This window comes from Propithecus coquereli, unplaced genomic scaffold (genome assembly GCF_000956105.1).
Source record: "Propithecus coquereli isolate 6110/MARCELLA unplaced genomic scaffold, Pcoq_1.0 Scaffold64, whole genome shotgun sequence".
Lineage (NCBI taxonomy): Eukaryota > Metazoa > Chordata > Mammalia > Primates > Indriidae > Propithecus > Propithecus coquereli.
The window spans coordinates 1,215,203-1,237,452 of NW_012152396.1; the positions used below are offsets into that span (position 1 = coordinate 1,215,203).

General features: G+C 41.2%; 1 protein-coding gene across 5 annotated transcripts in view; it reads left to right on the forward strand.

The window, feature by feature from the left end:
* The first annotated feature begins 650 nt into the window (after positions 1 to 650).
* Positions 651 to 22,250, forward strand: part of RUFY3 (RUN and FYVE domain containing 3) — a 78,270-nt gene continuing 56,670 nt past the window's right edge. For 2 of the 5 annotated variants that reach the window (XM_012659862.1, XM_012659863.1), the window contains exon 1: positions 16,580 to 17,340. In XM_012659862.1, coding sequence (XP_012515316.1) covers positions 17,163 to 17,340 — 178 coding nt within the window. In that variant the 5' untranslated portion in view covers positions 16,580 to 17,162. Of the gene's footprint in view, positions 1,225 to 1,371; positions 1,394 to 16,579; positions 17,341 to 22,250 lie in introns of those variants that run through there. The other 3 variants (XM_012659865.1, XM_012659864.1, XM_012659866.1) reach the window with 3 other exon arrangements.

Genomic DNA, 22,250 nt, shown 5'->3' on the forward strand with positions numbered 1-22,250 from the left:
GTGAAGGTGTAAACTGTCGACCTATAATAGACGCTTGTCATATAAATTCTCAGCTGTTTGGCTTCAGATGCACTCATGCGCACCCGGAGTTTTAGAAAACCAGGGAGTTAAAGTGAAAGGACATGCAAGATTTCTATAGAGAGCACATGACGGGAACAAAAGAGGTGGTGAAAGGAAGACACCCTCCTCTGGTTTCTCACATAAAAACCTCGTGAATCAAAACTATGAATAAATGGTTGAAGTTCCAATGTGTGAAAGGCAAATGATACAGTTTAATACCCGGGGGCGGGGGGTAAGGAGGTGGCTTTTTAAAATTAGCTTTCGCCCCTTCTTCAACCTAGATCTTTGTGCCTTCGTGCTACCGATAAAATTGGCAGTTACACATAAAAACGCCGCCAGGTATTCCGCCAGGTCTCCCAGCCCTCAAGCACTAAGGGGCGGACCGCGTTAGGGGGCCGAGCCCGGGGCGGGTAAGGACAAGGCCCCGGGCAGCGTTTCCTCCCCCGGGTCGGGCGGGGGATCGGCCCTGCGGGAGGGAAGCGGAAGGTGGGAAGTGGGAAGCGGAGGACGCTGCCCCCTAGGGGAGCCGAGTCGCAGGCTCGGGGCCGGGGCGGGAGGGGCCGCGGAGCGGAGGCGGCCGGTAAGGAGGCCGCGCCGTCGGGCGGGGCCGTCCCTCCAGCTGGCGCGGACCCCGGCGGGGCGGGCTGTGGAGCCAGCGGCGGAGCCCAGGCGCCGGCCCGTGGCCAGGGAGAAAGGTGGCGGCGGCGGCACGGACCGGACCGGGCGGCGGCTCCCCGCCCTGACCCTCTGCTCCCTCGCCGAGGCCTGGGCGCGAGTAGGAGGCGGCGGCGAAGAAAGGAGCGAGCATGGCTGAGACTCCGCCGCCGCCCGCGGCTGGTGCGGAAAGTTGCAGCGAGGAGCCGGCGAGGGGCGGGGAGTGGCGGCCGGAGGAGCCGCGCCACGCTCCTGCCGGGGTCACGGAGCGAGAGGACGAGGCGCGGCCGCAGCCGGCCTCCCCCGCTGGGCAGTCGGAGCCCGACTCGCCGGTGGCCGCCCCCTTTTTCTTGCTCTATCCCGGCGATGGAGGTGCCGGCTTCACAGCGCGCCCGCCGCCGCAGCAGCAGCGCACCTGGAGGACCCCGCCGTCGCCGGGCTCCCCGCTGCCCTTCCTGTTGCTGAGCTACCCGAGCGGCGGCGGCGGCGGCGGCGGCGGCGGCAAGCAGCGTGAGTGCGGCGGGGGATGGGGACGCCGGCGGGGCAGGGGCACTCGGCGGGGAAGGGCCGGCCCGGCCCCCACGGAGCTCCGCCTCCCGCTGGGTGGCTGGAGCCGGCCGGCCGGGAGGCGGGGGCGCTGGGGACGGCCCTCGGGAAGCTCCTGTCCCCGGGTACCGGCGTAAGTTGGGGGACGACCGCGGTCTGGGCGCCGGGTTATTTACCTCCGAGTCTCCCCAGGCCGCGGGCGTTTGCCCAGCCTGGTGTCCCTCCCCTCTCGGGCTGGGCGCTGGTCTTCGCCGGCCTCCCACGTGCTCTGGCGGGGGCGGTGAGCGGCCGGCCCTGCCGGGGTCGGGGCTGGGAGCCTTCCCGGAGGAGTCGAGGAGGGGGCGGCGCCCCGAGACCGCCGACCCGCTGACGCGCCTTCTGCGGGCTCCGGGCGCGGCGGCCGAGTAGGTGTGGCCGCCGCCGGCCGCCTCAGTGGTGCTCCTAACTAATGTTTTATGGGCGTTCGTTCCATACCCGTAAATATGACAGATCCGTGCCCGGAACGGGAAGGAAATCTGTAGTGGTGCGCGGGATGGCAAGAAGAGAATGTGTGGCTTTGGAAGGGCACTTCGCGGTATTATGTCGTGTCAGGAGGAGGCCTCCACCTTTTGAAGTCACTGTGTCACTGGAGAGCCCTGAACGCAGCTGACACACACTCGCTGTATTTTATCAGTCAACTAATGTTTATGGCTACTGGCAATGAGCAGGACCGTAGAGTAGACAATGGGTATAAACAGCCTCATGAAGGAGTGTGAAATCTGATTTAGAAAGATCTTATAGTATGGAAATGCGGCTGACGATACAAGGCGTACTATAAATGCCAAATATTTTGCTGTATGGTATGAGTTCTGAAAAGAGAGGAACTTTCCCGAGGTGGGGATCTCTCCATCTCTCTCTCTGTGTCTCATATTTTTTAAAGCACCAATGCAAATCTTTTAACTGTTCTGCGCTGCCAAGAAACCCTGACTTCACCGTTTCTGCCCCCCCGCCGATCCATCCCCTAGGAAAAGGTTAACATTTGCTGATTATTTCCTGTTTGCGTGAGCCGTGGATTGTAAGGGTTAATACCCCTCTGTGAGCCAAATATGGTGCCACTTTTTCCATGAAGTAGAAGATCAGTGTGATTACATGATTTGTCCTAAGTAGCAGCTTAAGAGAAGGAATGCAGTTGACCCAGATTCCTTGTCTCCCCAGCCCGTGCTCTTTAATCGGACAACAGAGTTCCGAAACTGTGAGATAGTTAGTGGATGGCAGTTTAACATAAGGGCCCATTGGGTTCAGCTGGAGGTAGTCCGGTGTTACTACCTTCTTATTACTTACTTAGAAAGTGGGCAAACTCTGACCATTGGCTGAGAGTCTTAGTAAAACCATAGTTTGTGTCTTGGAGTGGTCTGCACTGATGTCTATTTATACAGCAGAGGAGGAAAAGAAAAGAATCTTCTCAAGGAGACTTCACATTCTGAGGAATCTGCTTTCTACTTTGTACTGGAAGCACAGCCTCTTTTTGTCCTCCTTAAAGTTTTCTATTTCTGGGTAATCTGTTTATTAGCCACATTACTATGGAATGAAGAAGACACCGTTATCATTTCTCTCTGTAACAGTTACGGTACAAGGTTCGATGTAGAAGAATTTTTCAAGTGTTTGCTAGCATCAGTTGTGAGGATTATCTGAATTTCAGTTAATTTATTGAATTCCTTCCTCTTCCTAAAGGTTGACTTTATTTTTTTAATTGGTTTTAGAAAATAACAATATTGTATTACTCTTATTAATAATATCGTTGCATAAGCATAATCAAGATCGGGAATGGAAGACTTAAAGCCAAAGTTTCGTTGAGTGTGATCTCTTAGTCTCTACCTTGCAATACTAGCAAATGTATGATGTGATTTGTTAGCACAGTATGTTCTAATATTTCCTCTTGGTCTTGTATCTGAAATAGTTTATTGGGTGTAAGTGCACAGAAAAATTACTGGGAAAATACACATGTCCCATTTCCTCTGCTTTTAAAGACCAGTCACTGAAGACATTTTTACATTAGTTAAAAAAAAAAAAATGACTGCTACGTATTTTATTCAAATATAAAATTGATTCAAAGTAGTTCTTGTTTTGGACTATAAATTTTTATTTTTACCTGTTATTTTTATATGTACTTTAGAACGTAAGTATACTTAGAAAAAAAGAATACTCTAGATATGCATAAAAGATAGTTCCTTGTCACCCTGCAGAATCAATGGACTATTGGTTTCTATAATATACCTGGGTAGAACTCTGATTTTGCTGCTCGTAAAAGAAACTGGAGACCAGTTTTTAAAAGACTTTTTAAAAGACATTTTAATTACCAAGAAAGATACCTGGACTCAACCTCAATACCCAATGAATATTATGGTGAGTGGGTTCTGCCTTCTCAGCAACCAATTTTTAACTCTTGCTAATGTATTTACCAAAAGTGTATAATATATATCTTTGAAAGACTGTGTATTAAGGTAGTTTTACTTTTTTATCTTAGAAATCTTGACTGTACTCAGCTTAAAAATTAACTTTTACATTCGAGTTCATAAGCTTTGTTTTGAAATGACAGTGCTAAAGAAGAACAAAATGTGTGCAAACAGGAGGTAGCCTACCTTAAACTTCTCAGGGTTTGTCACTTGAACTCTTTCGGTGTAAAATCTTGTAGGACGTAATGCACATAAAATCAGCATGTTTAAATGCAATATGAAAGAAGGCTTCTGATGTGCCTTGTTGGATTATGTCCCTTTCTGAGTCCTTGAGTGGTAGTAATCTGCTAAATTTTTATGCTTTGTAACTTTTTAATCTCACAAAACTTTCTACCTTTCCTTTTAAAAATTGAGTTTATAAAAATGGTAAGGGCAGATGGATCCGTTCTCATTGTTCAGAGTTTTATAATACAAAAGTACCAGTACAAGTGAACTTTCCTCTTTGTAGGCCTCCAACACCCTCATCCCAGTTCTTTATCAGAAGATACCTGCTTTTGAGTTCAGTGAGTTTTCTTCTAGAACTTTTCCATGCATTTACAGACATATATTTTCATGTTTCATGGTGCCTTTTCCCCCTTGGTGTATCACCCTCCATGCCAATTTCTCATCAGTTACATTCCAACTCATGTGAGAAGGAGCTACTTGCATGCCATGGTGCAATGCTTTTAAAGCCTTCTTTTTCTTTCCTAACATGAGAAGTCATCATGTGGGTGGATAGGGTAGACAAAAAAAATGGCTTCTCTTTAGTGTTGGATGGAAGAGGCATTCTTGCTGTTGCATGGTTACCAGCTTCGTTTTTTGTTTGTTTTTGTAGAGATGGGATCTCGCTGTTGCTCAGGCTGGTCTCGAACTGCTGGCCTCCCACTTTGGCCTCCCAAAGTGCTGGGATTACAGGCATGAGCCACTGCCAGGCCTGCATGCTTACCAACTTGTTTACAGTTATTCTTTTCTTCTTCCAACTCCCATAGCTATGGTGCATGTTTATGTTTAAAGTGATGCTGTGCAAATAGCCCACGTTGATGCCCTTGTCTTTTCTCTCCCAGTTACAACAGCGTCCAACTCACAAAGAAGCAGCTTTCTTTCTGTATTTGTATGTGCTATTTGCAGATGCAAGGAAGGCTAGAAAAGAAATCAAAAGAAGAAAAAGAATCTTGGAAAGGACTGGCAGCATTACTATACTACCCATTTCAATGTTGAGTATACTTAACAGTGAGTGCTGTGGTTGAGCCCTGGATAGTGCAGAGAATAAGGCATCGAGAAGCATTTGACTGTTTTCCACAAATACACTTGAAGAGTCCATGATGTGGGGAAGAACTTCCAAATTTACATATAATCCCAGGAGTGAGTGTTTAAGGGGATAAAATCAATTTTATTTTCACAGTTTTGTAAATATACACACACACAGGTGTACAGATGTGTATATATATTATACATGTATGTATGCATGTGTGCATATTTGTGTGCTCTAATAAATATATATATCTTTATTCTAGTTTATTCTCCATGGACATTTCTATTCTCTCTTCTTTTTAAATTGTTTAATAGTACTCTAGAAAACATTATACCTATCAGGAATTGAATACACATTAATCAGTTTATTTGTTGTATGCTTTTTTAAATACTGAAAAGGCAAAAGTACTTTATTCTGTTTTGTAAATATGGAGGCATCTGTCCAAGCTGGAGATACGGGCAAAGGGTCAAACCAGCAGAACCCAAAAGTTTTGAGCATTCACCTTCATACCAGTAGATTTTGAAACAGCAGAGTGATTTGTAACTTTTTTAAAGATGGCTGTTTGGTACATCCAATGTAGATTAATGCCCCTATGTGCGACACTGTGATTCACAAATCTGTTAACCCTCTGCTCTTTTCCAACTGTGTTAAGAAAGGAGGGAGCCATTTTCTGATCTATTAAATGCTGTTTTGTCAAATAGTAGATAAAAGCACCCATACCAAAAGAAAAGAAAAGAAAGGAAAAAAAAAAAAACAAAACCCAGAAACATAGCATCTTCTGACAATGTGTTATTGTGGATAACTTACTACCAGAGATCTGGAGTTTAGCCCTTCGGAGCGTCTCAGTGCAGGTGGGTGGCTCCTTTCCACACGCAGCGGAAATGACCTGGGGCATCCTGAGCTACTGAGGCACAGGTGGCTGGGTCATGCCCGGATTTCCTTCCTCATGATTCCAGCTGTCTGCTGCTTGCCTTCCTGATTTTGTTTTTACCACCACTGCTGCCTAAACTGTCACAGTTTGTCTTCCCAGCCAAGTCTCCTCTTCCTTTCTTTGTTTGTTTTGTTTTGTTCTGGGTTTTTTTGTTTTTGTTTTTGGTTTTTTTTTTGAGAGAGAGTCACTCGCTCTGTTGCCCAGGCTAGAGTTCTGTGGCTTCAGGCTAGCTCACAGAAACCTCAAACTCCTGGGCTCAAGCGATCCTCCAGCCTCAGCCTCCCAAGTAGGTGGGACTGCTTGGCTAATTTTTTTCAATTTTTAGTAGAGACGGGGTCTCACTCTTGCACAGGCTGGTCTCAAACTCCTAACCTCAAGTGATCCCCCTGCCTCGGCCTCCCAGAGTGCTAGGATTACAGGCGTAAGCCACCACGCCAGCTATGCCTCCTTCCTTTTCTTTTATCTATTCTTCTGGCCTGGCATTATCAAAAAGTCAAATCAACTTTTTATTGACAGAGCAACAGTTTCAGAATATTGGATGTAATCTTTGAGTCTTCGCTTTCCTTTGGCTGCTCCCCTCTCGATAATCATAGATTCATCCTTTAGAGACAGAGTTATCTTTTTTCCTCTCACCTTAGCTTCATTCTGCATGGTAGGGGATCCTAAAAGGCTCATTTTTTAACAGAAGTTTTACTGTAGTTCTGAAACTCAAACAATTACCAATAAAGGATGTGACCAGTAAGATAATTGTACTAGTGGCCACCATTTGTGGAATATTTTTATGTGCCATGCAGAGAGCTGAAAAGTTCACATGTGACAGTACTTACCATTTTTTTTTAACTGAAGGCTAGAGAATGAATTCATATTCCTGAATAGTCTTGACCTCAAAGCCCATCATCTTAATCACTGTATGCTGCGTCTCCAAGGCCTTGATGAAACCAGTTTGGGCGGAGGGCAGTGGCAGGAGGGATAGCAGAGGAAAGTTGGCAAAGAAAGCAACTCTGGGGACTAAAAGGCAAGTGTTGGCCTCAAAACATATTCACCTGACTGTGTTGTCTTGCATCTTTTCCCTTTTCATTTGACTTTTCACAGAAATCTGCATTTAAAGAGGTAGGATTTTATCAAGAAGCTAAGAAAACATTTTTCTAATGTAGGCTATAGGTAGCAGAAGGTGTAGATGGATGATAATGGAAGTACAGCAGAATTAACTGGATGAAATAATGATTTTCTTTTTTGCTGGCTAATATTTTTGAAAATTCCTTTAAAAGAGCTGACGAAAAGATGTGCCGCCCCTTTATTATTGTACAGTAGGCAACCTGTAGCCAACAGAAATAAAAGTGAAGCCCATATTAATGACTTTTTCAGGACATCACAACTGTTACATTTTTACCCAAACCTTATTAAGATTGAAGCTTCTCCCTGTTGTGTGAAGTGGCTCATGTAGGAGCCTTAAAATTTGTTTAGGGAAGTCAGCAGTGCACCATAAGCGTTAAAAAAATTCGTTTGAAATTTTGTGAAAGGAAATGTTTTTAGAGTTTGAATAACTGTGAAAAGGTCTACAGTCTTTGTAAAAGTTCTTGGGGCTGCTGGCCAAGGTGACAGCCTGTTTTAACTGCCTCACGCTCAGCCTGTGTCAGAGGGAGTGGCAGGAGGAGGCGGGAAAGTTTGGAAGGTGTGGGCACCTTGTCATACGTGGGAAAGGACAGCTTGACAGGCCAGGGCAAGGAGAGGCCTGTAAAAAGCAGAAGTTGTTTTAGCACATTGCTTTAGAGTGCGGTTCTTCTAACTTTAGAATCTCTTTAGGTCCTCTCCACAGACACTTATGTACTTCTTTTTTTTTTTATGAACTTAGGAACTCTGGTCCCCTGATGTGAATGCTTGGTGAAATTCTGACCTGTCTCTCTTCTTCCTTCCTCAAAACCCCAGAGACACCACAGTGTACCTTCCCTTTTACTTTCCTCTGCCTCAGTCCCGTAAACATTTATCCTTACTGACTTTCATTTCATGTGATGATAGGGGTTTTTTTTTTCCCAGAACTCTCAAAGGCAGAAGCACTTATACTGATGCTAAGGGCTGACATTTACTTACTATTTATCCCAAGAGCCAGGCTAAGCATTTTACTTCATTTAACTCTGACATAGTTAACATTATTGTCTGCATTTTGTCAGCGAAGACATGGGCACAGAGATGAGTCATTTGCCAAAGTTGCTCAGCTTCTGAGTGGTGGACCTAGGATTCATTGTGGGCATTCTGACTCCGAGTCCACGTGCTCTGCCACGTTCCTTTATTGGTGCGGTCCCCAGCAACCTGGTCGTGGACCTGTACTAGTCTGTGGGCCACACGACAGGAGGTGAGTGGCTCATCGAATTTACAGCCGCTCCCCATCGCTCGCTGGCATCACCCCCTGATCTCCTCCTGCCAGATCAGCAGCAGCGTTAGATTCTCATAGGAGCGCAAACCCTCCTGTGAACTGCACACGCAAGGAGTCTAAGTTTCTCATTCCTTAAGACGATCTAATGCCCGATGATCTGAGGCGGTGATGCTAGCGCTGGGGAGCAGCTGCAAATACAGATTATCATTAGCAGAGTGGTTCGGCTGCACCATAAATGTAATACACTTGAATCATCCCAAAACCATCCCTCCCCCCTCCAGGTCCGTGGAAAAATTGTCTTCCATGAAACCAGTCCCTGGTGACTGAAAGGTTGGGGACTGCTGCTTTATAGCCTCCCGTAACTGGAATCGGGTGCTAGTTTGGAGGCTCCTTTTCAGGCAACAGCCTTCTAGTTAGTTGTTCTACTCACTAAAGCCCTATTTGCTAAAACGAGTGAATGAGTGAAATTCCCAAGTCACCAGTTTGACAGAGAAAATAATTATGTATGTCACAACACTGAATAGTCCACTTATGACAGAGATGTAGGAATTTCTTAAGCAGCTGTAATGTCTGTTTCTTGTCTCCTGCTTTGTCCTTTCTGCTGCACCCCAATGGCTTGCACCCCTGTACATGTTAAATGAATGAATCTGTTACATATACAGATTGAAGCCTGTGTGGGAATGACCCGTTTGTTGGGACATAGATATAGTTTGACTGCATAGAACTTGGGAGTTTTCATGGTTGAAGTAAAAAACAAGAGTGGAAAAATACCATCGCAAGAATATATACATATTTTTAACATTATCTATTGAAAGTCTGGTATTTGGTAGATACTATTTTGAGCAGATGTATAAATTGTGTGCAAAACAGGCAGTTCTCTTGTCATGGAGCCTGTGGTCTTTGTGAAGCAACTTATTTAGTTTGATTTTACAGCCAAGTCAATTGAGGCAAGAGGAGGATACATTTCCCAAGGTCATCTACTCAGTTGTTGGTACTTTACGTTCATAAATCATTGCCTGCTGTCACTGAGCCATGAAATCAGTTTTACTTTTCAAGGTAGAAGTTATTTCTAGTCTTATGCTGGTTAATTTTAAACGAGTGAAAGATGATGCATTGTAATACCCCTGGTGGTGCTTATTTCGAACAAAATAATAACTCAGCTTCCTGGATGTAGTCATTTTATAGTTACTTGTTGTCATCCTTAGTTAATAACTATAAAGCAATACTGAGCCTACCAAGGGTATAGAACTAAAATTGAAGACATCTCAAAATCAGAGGTAGAGATATTAGTACTAGGTTGTGACTCTAGGAAAAGATGGGAGGTAGGAGGGCAGGCTGGAGCATGTGAAATAAGCATGATCATTCAGTCAAATAATCCTACAATTCAGCAGAAACATCTGGGATTTCACCAATGTCATCATGATAATTCATGAAGAATGTCTTTCATGCTAACAGCAGCTACTGAAATAGGGGGAAAATGAGATTTTTCTCCTTTAAATTATGAAACCATGATTCTGGAAGCCTCAGGAAACAAAACTTTGTGATCTTTACAAATTGATTTAGTTGCACAAGTTGACAAATTTTAGGAAGTACCATCATGTACAAAATAGGAACAACATAATAGGAGGAGACAACTAATTATAAAAGAAATAGGCTGAGCATGGTGGCTCACACCTGTAATCCCAGCACTTTGGGAGGTGGTGGCTAAAGGATGCTTGAGGCCAGGAGTTCAAGACCAGCATGGGTGATACAATGAGACCTCCATCACGACAAAAAAATAGAAAAATTAGCCAGGCAGTGGTGTGCACCTAGAGCTCCAGCTACTCAGGAGGCTGAGGCAGGAGGATTCCTTGAGTACAGGAGTTCAAGGTTGCAGTGAGTTTTGATAGCACCACTGCACTCTGGCCTAGGGTGACAGAATAAGACCCTGTCTCAAAAAAAAAAAAGAAAGAAAGAAAGAAAAAAAGAAATAAATGACTTGGCTCTTTCCCTCAAATCTGTTAGGTAGAATTGGCATATCTGTAAGAAATCTATAAATTTATTTCTGAAAGGTATTTAATATTTAAAACAAAAAATTAGAAATAATCAAAATGCCCACCAGCATGAAAATGAATCAGAAAATTGTTTAGACATACAATGGAACATTACCTTAAAATACAGCAACCAAAAGGATAAGCTACAGCTACATACATACTATGGTGTGGACGAATCTTAGAAAATGCAATGTTGAGTGAAAGGCTTAGAGGGTTTTATAGAGCATGAAATCCTTTCTATAAAGTTGAAAAAAAACTGAAGCTAAATATGTTGTTTAGCCATCCATATATTTGCAATAATATTTTTAAAATAAGATAATGATTTAAACAAAATTCCGAAGTGGTTGCCTTAAAAGGGGGAAGCAGTTCATAAATACATGGAGTTGAAAAGAGGAGCACATAAATACATGTAAGTTGTTGGTCCATTTCTCCAGTTGGGCAGTGGTTTTGTGGATATTGGTTATAATCTTTAAAGAATTATATATTGTTTCCTACTTTTTAAACGGTCTACAATGAGTCATTTTAGAAAATGATTGCCCCTTCATTTATCCTTTCCTATTTCTGGTTGTTATCACACGTTCTTAATGTGTCCAAATAGTTGGTAAATGTGGAAAGAACTCAGTGAGTTGTTTTTCCAGTTGTCTCCCCAGTGTGGTAATACAGTGAATCAGTACGTTGTCTTTTAGGAGGGTCGAGAAGAATTTGGTTTACCCCTTGTCGGCACATAACAGGAAAAATCCATGCTGGGTTCTTGGTTAGTCAGAAAATGCCCACTTACTAAAATACGTAAGGTGGGGGACTAAGTGGAATATATGGTTGGTGAAGCATTAAGGTGTAAAGTGTGAAAGCTGATAAAAAAAAAAAATCTTCAAATCTTAAATTTGTCGAAACTCATGTTTAGGAAATTTCATGAAGACCTTGCCTGTGTTACTGTGTTTTGTTTTGGTTTTTATTTCTTTTTATTTTTTCTGAGTGAAATTTAATTTGAGGGGAAGTGTTAGAGTGCTCAAGTTGCAGAATGTAGACGAAAACATGGGTTTTGGGTGCATCTAGACAGAAGTAGCTTGGAGTGTGACATCTGTCGCGTGCTAATCGTGTGCTCCTGGGCCAGTTACGCTGGGCTGTGGTTTGGTTTCCTTGTATGTAGAGAGGAGATATCAGTATCTCCTTTGCAGTGTTTTTGTGAGGATTTGATGTGGTATTTGTAAAGCACCTAACAGAAAATAGAAATTCAATAAGTAATAGCTGCCTTAAGTAATTTTCCATGCTATAACAGGGACATACATGGAGCTTGACAAATCAATCTTTGTAACAGCTGAGTACAAATACGCTTTAGGAGGAATATAACTTCTACCTTGAAATATAATTCTTGCTTGCTTTGAATCAGTCATAATGTAGAAAATTCAGTCTGTTGAAGCAGCTGGAACACAGGCCTGTTGATTCTGTTTTAGGGCCACAGGTGGTACTCTTGCCCTCCTCACAACCACCTTACAAATATGTGCCATTATTCACAAACGAGATCAAATGAGAAAATAGTTCAGCACAGCTTGTATAATAATTAGTGTCTATGTGAGAAAAAAAGTCAAGGTTTGTAAGCCTTATTGACAGCTTAATATTATGTTTATATTCAAACCTATTACTTAGTAAAAACCCAAATGTAAAAACAGTGCTAAGCTGTGTTTAGAATTATTTTTATTAGTCTTCTACAAATAATGAGTAAATGTGCTGAAAACTTGATGGTGTTTACCTGAAGAACAGGTATAACTCAGGTAGTAGAAGTACAGGTTTTCTTCCCCACCCACAGTTCTTATTTCTGCAGGGGCTGCTAACACCTCCTCAAACCCATAGATACTGGAAAGTCAAGGGTAACTAGCGCAGGCAGGTTTTTCCATCCTTGCCAAAAGCTTTAGTTGCTCTGGGCTTCCCTGTCTGTGTCCTCTAACTGGAGAGAGGGGAGGTGAAAAGGACCTTTGGAAGGAAAGTTAACCACGTTTCTTGCTTACTAATCTAGATGTTCCTGTTGTGCTGGTATGTTGTAATCAGTCCCCAGCTCCTGTTCAGGGTTAGTAAATGCTTATTGGTTGGTGAAGAGATTGTCATGGTTTGTGACAAGGCTCGATTCAGGTATTGGACCCCCGGCAATCACAGAGCATTCAGATTTATTCATGTATTCGTTGTTCTGTGCTTTAAGAATTGGCCAGTCGCTGTGGCTCATGCCTGTCATCCCAGCACTTTGGGAAGCCAAGGCAGGAGGATCCCTTCAGGCCAGGAGTTCAAGACCAGCCTGGGCAATACAGTGAGACCCCTGTCTCTAAAAAAAGAAAATAAGTGTATATATACACACACACACACACACATATATTTTAAAAATTAGCCAAGCGTAGTGACGCACACCTGTAGTCCTAGCCACTGGGGAGGCCGAGACAGGAAGATCGCTTGAGCCCAGTGGTTCCAGGCTGCAGTGAACTATGATCACACCACTGCACTCGAGCATAGGGCAACAGAGTGAGACCCTGTCTCAAGAATAGAATAGAATAGAACAGAATAAAATAAAATAAAAAAGTATGTGTGTGTGTGTACGTGTGTGTGTGTGTGTGTATAAATATATATATGTAAATCTTATTTTTAAAAAAAGAATGTATCAGTGACCTGGAGTTTTGATGTCAAAAGTACCATTTAGAGTTGTTCCAAAAAAAGATAGAGTTGTGGTTCCAGTAGCTATTCATTATAATTTGAAGGTTTTAATGACTGCTTACTATGTTTTGAAGTATTATATGGTGTAAAGTGAATGAAACTATGAATTGTCCCATTTATTTATTTTTTTTTTTTAGTTTTTAATTTTTAATTATTATGGGTACATAATAGTTGTATGTCTTTATAGGGTACATATGATGTTTTGATACAGGCATAGAGTGTGAATCAAATCAGGGTAATTAGGGTATCCATCAATTCAGGCATTTGTCATTTCTTTTTTTTTTCTTTGAGACGGTCTCACTCTGTCACCTAGGCTAGAGTGCCGTGGCGTCATCCTAGCTCACAGCAACCTCACACTCCTGGGCTCAAGTGACCCTCCTGCCTCAGCCTCCCAAGTAGCTGGGACTATAGGCACACGCCACCATTCCCGGCTAATTTTTTCTATTTTTGGTAGAGACGGGGTCTCGCTTTTGCTCAGGCTGGTCTTAAACTCCTGACCTCAAGCAGTCCTCCCACCTCGGCCTTCCAGAGTGCTAGAATTACAGATGTGCGCCATTGCGCCTGGCCAGGCATTTGTCATTTCTTTGTGTTAGGAACATTTCAATTTTACACTTTTAGTTATTTTAAAGTATTCCCTAACTTATTGTTGATTATAGTCACTTTGTTATGTTATCAAATGTCATTCATTCTATTTTTTTGCACCCATTAACCATCCCCACTTTATCCCCACCTCCCCAATGCCCTTCCCAGCCTCTAATAATCATCATTCTACTCTCTGTCTCCATGAGATCAATTGTTTTTACTGTTTAGCTCCCACATATGAGTGAGAACATGTGAGATTCGTCTTTCTGTGCTTGGCTTATTTCACTTAACATAATGTTCTGTAGTTCCATCCATGTTGTTGCAAATGGCAGGATTTCATTCCTTTTTGTGACTATATATATTCCACTGTGTATGTGTAGCACAATTTCTTTATCCATTCATCCATTGATGGACACTTAAGTTGATTCCAAATCTTGGCTTTTGTGACTGGTGCGGCAGTAAACATGGGAGTGCAGATATCTTTTTGATGTACTGCTTTACTTTCTTTCAGATATACACCCACCTGTGAGATTGCTGGGTCATATGATAGTTCTATTTTTAGTTTTTTGAGGAACCCCTATACTGTTCTTCATATTGGCTACACTAAGTTACATTCCCACCAACAGTGTATGAGGGTTCCCCTTTCTCCACATCCTCGCCAACATCCATTAGTGCCTGTCTTTTTGATAAAAGCCATTTTAACTGGGGTGAAATGATAATCTCATTGTAGTTTTGATTTGCATTTCTGATAACTAATGATGTTGAGCATTTTTTTATATGCCTGTTGGCCATTTGTGTGTCTTCTTTTAAGAAATGTCTATTCAGATCCTTTGCCCATTTTTTTTTTTTTTTTTTTTTTTTGAGACAGAGTCTCACTCTTTTGCCCGGGCTAGAGTGAGTGCCGTGGCGTCAGCCTAGCTCACAGCAACCTCAAACTCCTGGGCTCAAGCAATCCTCCTGCCTCAGCCTCCCGAGTAGTTGGGACTACAGGCATGTGCCACCATGCCCGGCTAATTTTTTCTATATATTTTTAGTTGTCTGATTAATTTCTTTGTATTTTTAGTAGAGACGGGGTCCCGCTCTTGCTCAGGCTGATCTCGAACTCCTGAGCTCAAACAATCTGCCCGCCTCGGCCTCCCAGAGTGCTAGGATTACAGGCATGAGCCACCGCGCCCGGCCCCTTTGCCCATTTTTTAATCAGATTATTTGATTTTTTTTTCCTATTGAGTTGTCGGAGCTCCTTATATATTCTAGTTATTAATCCCTTGTGAAATGGGTAGTTTGCAAATATTTTCTCCCATTCTGTGGGTTATCTCTTCACTTCGTTGATTGTTTCCTTAGCTGTGTAGAAGCTTTTTAGTTTGATGTAATCCTATTTGTCTGATTTTTCTTTGGTTGCCTGTTCCTTGGGTGATATAATTCATGATATGTTATAATGTATAAGATGGAAATATGTTTGGCTAGAAAGGAATTGAACTTTAATTAAATGTGAATGTGTCGTTAAATGAAGGCTTGTGTTCAGCATTTATGTAAACTCTGCTTCCTTGAAAAGGAAATCCTGTCTCAGTGCTACTGTTCCCAGTGCCTGCATCACTGCCTGGTATATGAGATAGAAATAAATAAAGGAAGAGTACTTTATTTTCCTTAGTAACTTGCTTATTTCCCCCCAATTATAAATAAGCATACATATGTATGTGTTCTAACATTGTCCTAGTTTACCTTCTTTCTATTTTAAAAAAAAAAAAAAAAAAAAAAACCTTTAGAGATGGGGTCTTGCTATGTTGCCCAGGCTAGTCTCAAACTCCTGGGCTCAAGAGGTCCTCCTACCTCAGCCTCCCAAAATGCTGGGATTACAGGCTGTCTTCCTAACAATACAAAAATTCCTGTTTTTATCTGCAGAATCTGGTTCTTAGCATTGTTTTCTTTGAGCTCAATCTCAAGTTAGGATGAAGCAATTATGAGATTTTAATAATATTCAAGGGGAATTTTTTTCTTTTAGTTTTCAAAAGTTAGGTAAATCAAGGTATCCCTCTGATAAGAATGCCTAGAAGGGAATAAATAATCTTGGATTGTATTTCTTGAAATTGTATGTTCCTCCTTAGACAGAAAAAAACACTTTCTTTGAATTTTCTAAAACATTTTCAAAGAAAATTCTTAGCATTCCTCTTTTTGTTATTTATATAGCTCACAAAGCAAATACCTGCCCTTTTGCTACCAAGGTATAAATGCCTCATTTGATAATATAGGTGTGTGTTTTTTGGTTGGTTTAACAAAATATGATAATGTGTCTTTAGTACATTCAGGATGGGAAGATTTTTAAAATATAACATGAGTTTATCTTCTGCTTAGAAACATATTTCATGTTTAATTCAGAAACTTGGTAAATACAGCAATAACAAAAAGTGAGGGAAATTGGCATTCATTGGGAAGGATTTTACTTTTTTAACTTCAAGTTTTATTCTTGCATTTCTGCCCCGCCTAAAAAAAGGTCAGGTTCCTGGAAAAGGAAATTATAAATGCCTGAGAATAATATATTTAAATTGAAAATCTGCCTTAGCTTTTCTTAAAACACCACCTTTATCATAGTAAAGAATTTTAATAGCTATGTAGATAAGGATAAAAGATAAAGGTGAATTATGTGCTCGTTAAATGATTCTAACTGCCTCTTTTACCACCTTTGCTATGGAGTATTATTCAGTACTAATTATCCTCCTGTTATTCAGCCCTTTTATCCCAAAGTAAGAGGAATTGATGAGGATCTGTGCACTGTGTTATGTCTGATCACAGTTTGACTAGCACAGTCTGAAAGTGGGTTGTACAGGATGAGAGAGAGCAGCCTAATTGCTCTCCCTGCATCAGCAGCATCTATAAAGCATCCTGGGAATTGCTCGCCCTACGTTCAGAGCAGCTGGTCACATGAGCCTGAATTTTCAGTTCAGTTCATTAGTCAGCCATTTTGGTCACCACCCTGCTTACTGCGCACGACCAATCCTATGAGAACTCAGCATCCCAGCTCATCTGAGCAGATCCTGGAAGTGATTTCTGCAGTTCAGGATTTTTTCTTTTTTCTTTTTTTTTTTGTATGTTAAATTGAAAATTTAGGTGTATTTTTTTGTTCATTTTTTTGGGGGGGTATTTTTTTCTGCACAAAGAAGGAGTATTTTTCACTTATTCATGCCGAGGCCAGCTTTTCAAAGCCAGCAAAGGGAGCATCGGCCGGGCAGGATTTAAAGCCTCTATAGCTCAGCTGTGAAAAAAAAGCATAAGGAAGGGAAGATAAAAGGAGAGGAAGCTGGGAGAAGACAAGAATCATCTTTTTTTACTATGTGGTAGGAACTGTTTATAAGAAAAGATAGTATAGAATTCTTTATCTTGAGCAGTTGGTTCTTCAACTATAAGGTATTTTTCCTTGTTTCTTTTAAACCTCCCCCACCCCTTTTCCTGAAAGCTTTGTTTCAGAGCTTTGGATTTGGGGGTTTTTTGTGAGGTCTTATTTATTTTTGTGGTGTGTGTGTGTGTGTGTGTGTGTGTGTGTGTGTGTGTGTGTTGTGGTCGCAGCTGAGTCATCATGTCTGCTCTGACGCCTCCAACTGATATGCCCACCCCCACCACTGACAAGATCACACAGGCTGCCATGGAGACCATCTACCTTTGCAAATTCCGGGTGTCTATGGATGGAGAATGGCTCTGCCTGCGGGAGCTGGATGACATCTCCCTTACACCCGACCCCGAGCCTACCCACGAAGGTACGGTCACATCCCCGCCCGCTCGTATCTCACCAGCATCCTCGTTGTGGGGGGAGGGCGACAGCTGGGAGGGTCAGGGAGAAGTAGGAAGAACCTACACTGTAAGCTGTTAACAACGCTGAAAACCTTTCATCTTTTCCTACCACCCACTTCCCCTTCTCTTGCTTACTGGGAAAAAGAAATTTTTCCTATCCCCGAGGTATCCTTTCAAAAGATACTCGTGCTTGTTGAGAGTTCTTTGTCTTTAAGCGTTCTAAAAAGAACATTTGAGGTCACTTATCACATCCAATCCTAATCAGTAATGAAAAAGCTTTTACTTTTGTTCATATGTGAAAATATCATAGAAATTATAGTGAATCTTAACAGAATAAGTTAACATGACTATAATTATAGGATTGTACATGTTAAATACAAGAGGGGTATCCGATTATCAGGATATAATGTTAAACTGGCTATGACATCTAGAAAATATTTGATAAAATATTCTCTTTTTAAAATACTATGGATTATTAGATTAGATGAGAAAGTAATTGTACAGTCAGCATTTGTTCGGTGAATATGGACTCTTTAAAAACATAATGCCTTGAAAAGGTTAATCATGATTATTATGGTAATCCTTATAGATTACAACAGAATAGTAATGTTGGAATCTTTTGGCCATTGCTTTTATAGACTGTTTGTGGTACCTATTATGACTTATTTGAAATTTCCAGTCTTAGTACCTTTGAGATCTTTGTGGTCCCTTGACTTGTGACTCCCTTTTCAGAACCTTTTCTAAATTTCCAGGGTTTTTCTACTGCCATTTAATTCTGTTAATGCCACGTAAAGAGAGTTGATTTGAGTCATAGCAACAAATTGTTTTGTTTTTAATACAGTGGCTTCTTAGCTAGTGTTTATTCTCTACCCTTAAACTAATGAAGACAGAAATGCTTGCATGCGAGGAGAAATTCTTCATAAACAAATGCCTGATAGTTAGGCGTATCTACAGGGCAGAGAGGGCCGTGAGGTAAATTGCACAGACTAGATGGGGTTAGGAAAAGTGATTTCTTGCCCTTGACCTTGTCTTGCAATCTAATCATGACTCAGATTTTACCCATGTATTTGATAAGGATCTTACCTTCCCAGTCAGACTTAACCTTGAGAAAGTTTTAGAAATAGTGGTTACTATCACAGAACACAAAGCAGTAATTTTAGTTGTCTTTAAGAACAATGTTTAAGTAGTTTTTCAGACTTACTGCATCTTTTAACAATTGGTTTGTCAACTGGACATCTTCCTTTGGGCTCTAAGTTTCGGAACAAGGGTTAAAAGACATCAGCTGAAATTCCATAAGTTACCAGTACTGCTTAAAACACCATCCAAAGCTTTAAAAATCTTGAGGGCAGAAAAGTACGGTTTTGGAAGGCTATCAAGAAATTTTTTAGCAACTGCATATGCAAAGTTATCAATTTGCATATTTTGTTTAAAAAAAATCTATATTCCCATCCATTTTGAAAGTCATGCAATATGAAATGTCCCCTTAGTTATAAAATCTAGTTTATCAGTGTCTCAAAACTAATTTTTTAATGAGTTTAGTACTTTGAGTATATGTTTTTTGAGCAAGATTTCTTTGGGTGAGCAAAAGTGAGCTGTTTGGCAAGCATTTGTAGCGGTGCTGTTTGAATTCTTCATGGAGAAATCTGTGGCAACACGTTGCTCCAGACTGTGAAAAATGTGTTTATAAGCTGCAATCTAATCTACAGTCCTTTGATTAAGAAAATTAGACAAATAGGAAGTTTCCAAGACCTTTAATCAACTATAGAGGATTTGGAGGAAAATTGAGAAATGCTGACAGTGAGTTTTGGAACTTTGCCTTAAATTGAACAAAAGAAACAAGTATTTCAAATTATTAGAAATGAAAATAATGAAAGAAAGAACAGGCTCATGAAGGCATATGCAATACAATGACCTAGTAAACCAGGTGGTGCTTTATGGGAGTTTTATTTCCTTGCTCCGCTGGCAAACTCTGGATGTCTAAACAGCCATTTGGTCCCAAGAAATGTCTGCTTTAGTGTTAATACCAGTGACAATTATTAGATTTAGCTTAGCTATAAGCATTTAAGTGGTGGTCAATGATTATGTGAATCTAAGCTTGTTGACAAAATGGAGCTCCTGGTGCCTAGACCAGTGGGAGTGTTCAGACTCCTTCCCAGGCTAATTCATAGAGAGAAGGACATCAAACCACACAAATCCTGCAAATGGCGCCCCCCGACTCCGCAAAAGAAAATGGGCAAAAAGCATAATGTACCCTCTTAAAATGATGGTATAGATTGACTGTGGCCTTAGCAGTAGAAGCTTTGTGGTTTCTAAGTTTTGTTTTCTGAAAACAGTTCCTGCCCTTCGCTGGACAATCCGCAGTGTAGACCCGGACCTAGAGTTTGTGCCTACCTTAACCCTTAAATACATGGGAATAAGAACATTCACTTCATTATCTCAGTGCTTATTGGTGGTCAGTGAGGGGATCACTCTCTTTTTAAAACTAGGAGCAAATCTCCAACTTTGATTGCAAATAGATTGCCCCTAAAGACAAGAGCCTAGGATTGATTCCACAGGAGAGGCTTTATGGAGAGAGAGTTGGGCTGGGCCTTGAAAGATGACTAGGTGATCAGCAGGCAGGCGCGGGGTAGGGCATTTCGGATAGTACGCAGTGAGCTGGCTGAGCCAGGGACCAGCAAACAGGAGCACAGCGGGCTTGTGGTTAGCACACAGGGTGCAAGGCTGGAAAGATAAGCAGGGGCTGGACTGTGGAAATCTTCCTCTTCATACCGATAAGCCTGGGCTCCATCCTGCGGTGAAAAGCTGGTGGTGTTTTATGTTGGGAATAACATGAAATAAGATTTTTATTGTGCAGTCATCACCCTGGCTGCTGGCAGGGTGATGGGTAGACCAGAAGGATATAAGCTCTCCAGGGCCCCCTAACTGTGACTACTAAAATGGTCTGGGTGAGAGATGACAATTTCAAACTAAGGCAGTGAGAGTGAACACAAAAGGGAAGGAACAGTCACTGGAAAAGTAAGGTACCTGATGCCTGAGGAGGTGGGTGGCTGGAGCATGAACGTGAGGGGGTGCCTAGAATCGCTCCCAATCTCTGGCTTCGGGTTCTGGGTTCCCTTTACCAACAGGCAATGCAGAAGGAAGAGAAGGTTTGAGTCCCAGATGCTAATAGATTATGACTAACCAAAGGAGTCCTATCACTCTTAAAATTCAGCCTTCCACCCAGCCCAAAGAAGCGTAAATCTGGTTTACATTTTTCCGGGTTACATACCCTGGCTTCATTACATACCCCTACTTCCACTAAGACTTGGAATCCTCACACTTGGGGTGGGGGCCGAGGGGAGGAGTGAGTCTTAAATGGACATTCAGAGATTTGAGGACGTGGCTTGCTTACCTTTTGTCATATCAACACTGGAGGAGCAGCCTTGTTTATATAAAATTCACCTTGCATTTTCCTGATTTAGAAAAATGCGTACCCCCATTGAAATGACTTATCAGAGACTTTTTTTTTTTTGAGTTTTTTTTAGTTTCCAACAACATAGTTTCAAAGCAAAGGAACTTTTAAGTTACCATGCAATATTTAGAAAATATGTGACCTTTGTTTTTGTCAAGAATGGAAGCAAAACACCTCAGTTAGACCTTTAACACATTAACTGCTACATGACTTGTATTTAACTCACTGTAGTCTTGAGCCCTGGGTTTTGAGTCAAGCATATGTAATTCACATGTCTCTTTACTTTGGGAGCTGCGAGAACTATTTTTCAAGTTGCATATAACTCATGCACAGAAAACAATAAAAAATAAGTTTTTCATTAAATCAGAAAGGATCATTTTGTTTTTGAAGTTTTTATTCTATTTTCGTAATAAAACACCATGGCCCCAAGGAAAATTTTTTTTTTTCTAATGTGGCAGTGAATGTGTGAAGCATTATTACGGTAATTTTAGAAATGATAGCATTAGTGAGATGAAGTGATGTGCTTTATATTTATGTTTTTTTTAAAGTCGTGTGCTCGTTGCATCTGAATTTCTTGGTGTAGCATTCTTGAAATATAGTATAATATATAATATGATATGTAATATATATTATAATAATATAATATATAATTCCAGGATCAGGAAAATAATAAAAATATTTTTTTCAGAAATTCCTCAATAAATGTACATATATACACACGTACACACGCATGAAGGGCAAACTATAGTATTACCTTTAATATTATCTAATGTTTAACAAACTCAACTATAGTTATGATTCAGTTTATAGTAAGTTTACCCTGTAACAAGTTTACCTCATTAGCAATTTACATCTTGATGGAAATGTTCGATACTTTAAAGAGACTCTTTAAAGAAAAAAGCCCTGAGCGTTTCACATTTTGTCTCGTATGTGACTACAGATGCTCCTCAATTTCCGATGGGGTTATGTCCCAATAAACCCAGCCTAAGTTGCAAACATCCTAAGTTGAAAATACGTTTAATACACCTAACCTATGGAACATGGTAGTAAGTATGATTTCTACTGAATGCATACTGATTTCTCACCATCATAAAGTTGTGGTATCATAAGTTGAACCATCGTAAGTCGGGGACCATCCATAAATTGAAATTAGTTTAAAAGACAGCAATAGTGTCATATTTCAAAAGAGAAAATATTTTGCATATCTTCCCTTTACTCCAAAGTGCTCTATAGAGAGATTTTTGAATTAGATTTATGGTCTAAGTCAAATTTCTTACTTGTTCTTAAACTAAATGTCCAGTTTTTAGTCCATTTTCCTTTTCCTTCTACATTCCCACTGTCTTTTATCATTTTTGGGATATTTATATGGTTTGAGTGGCAAGCAAGTTAAAAAGCTCAATTTAAAATAATTCTTACTGGCTGGGC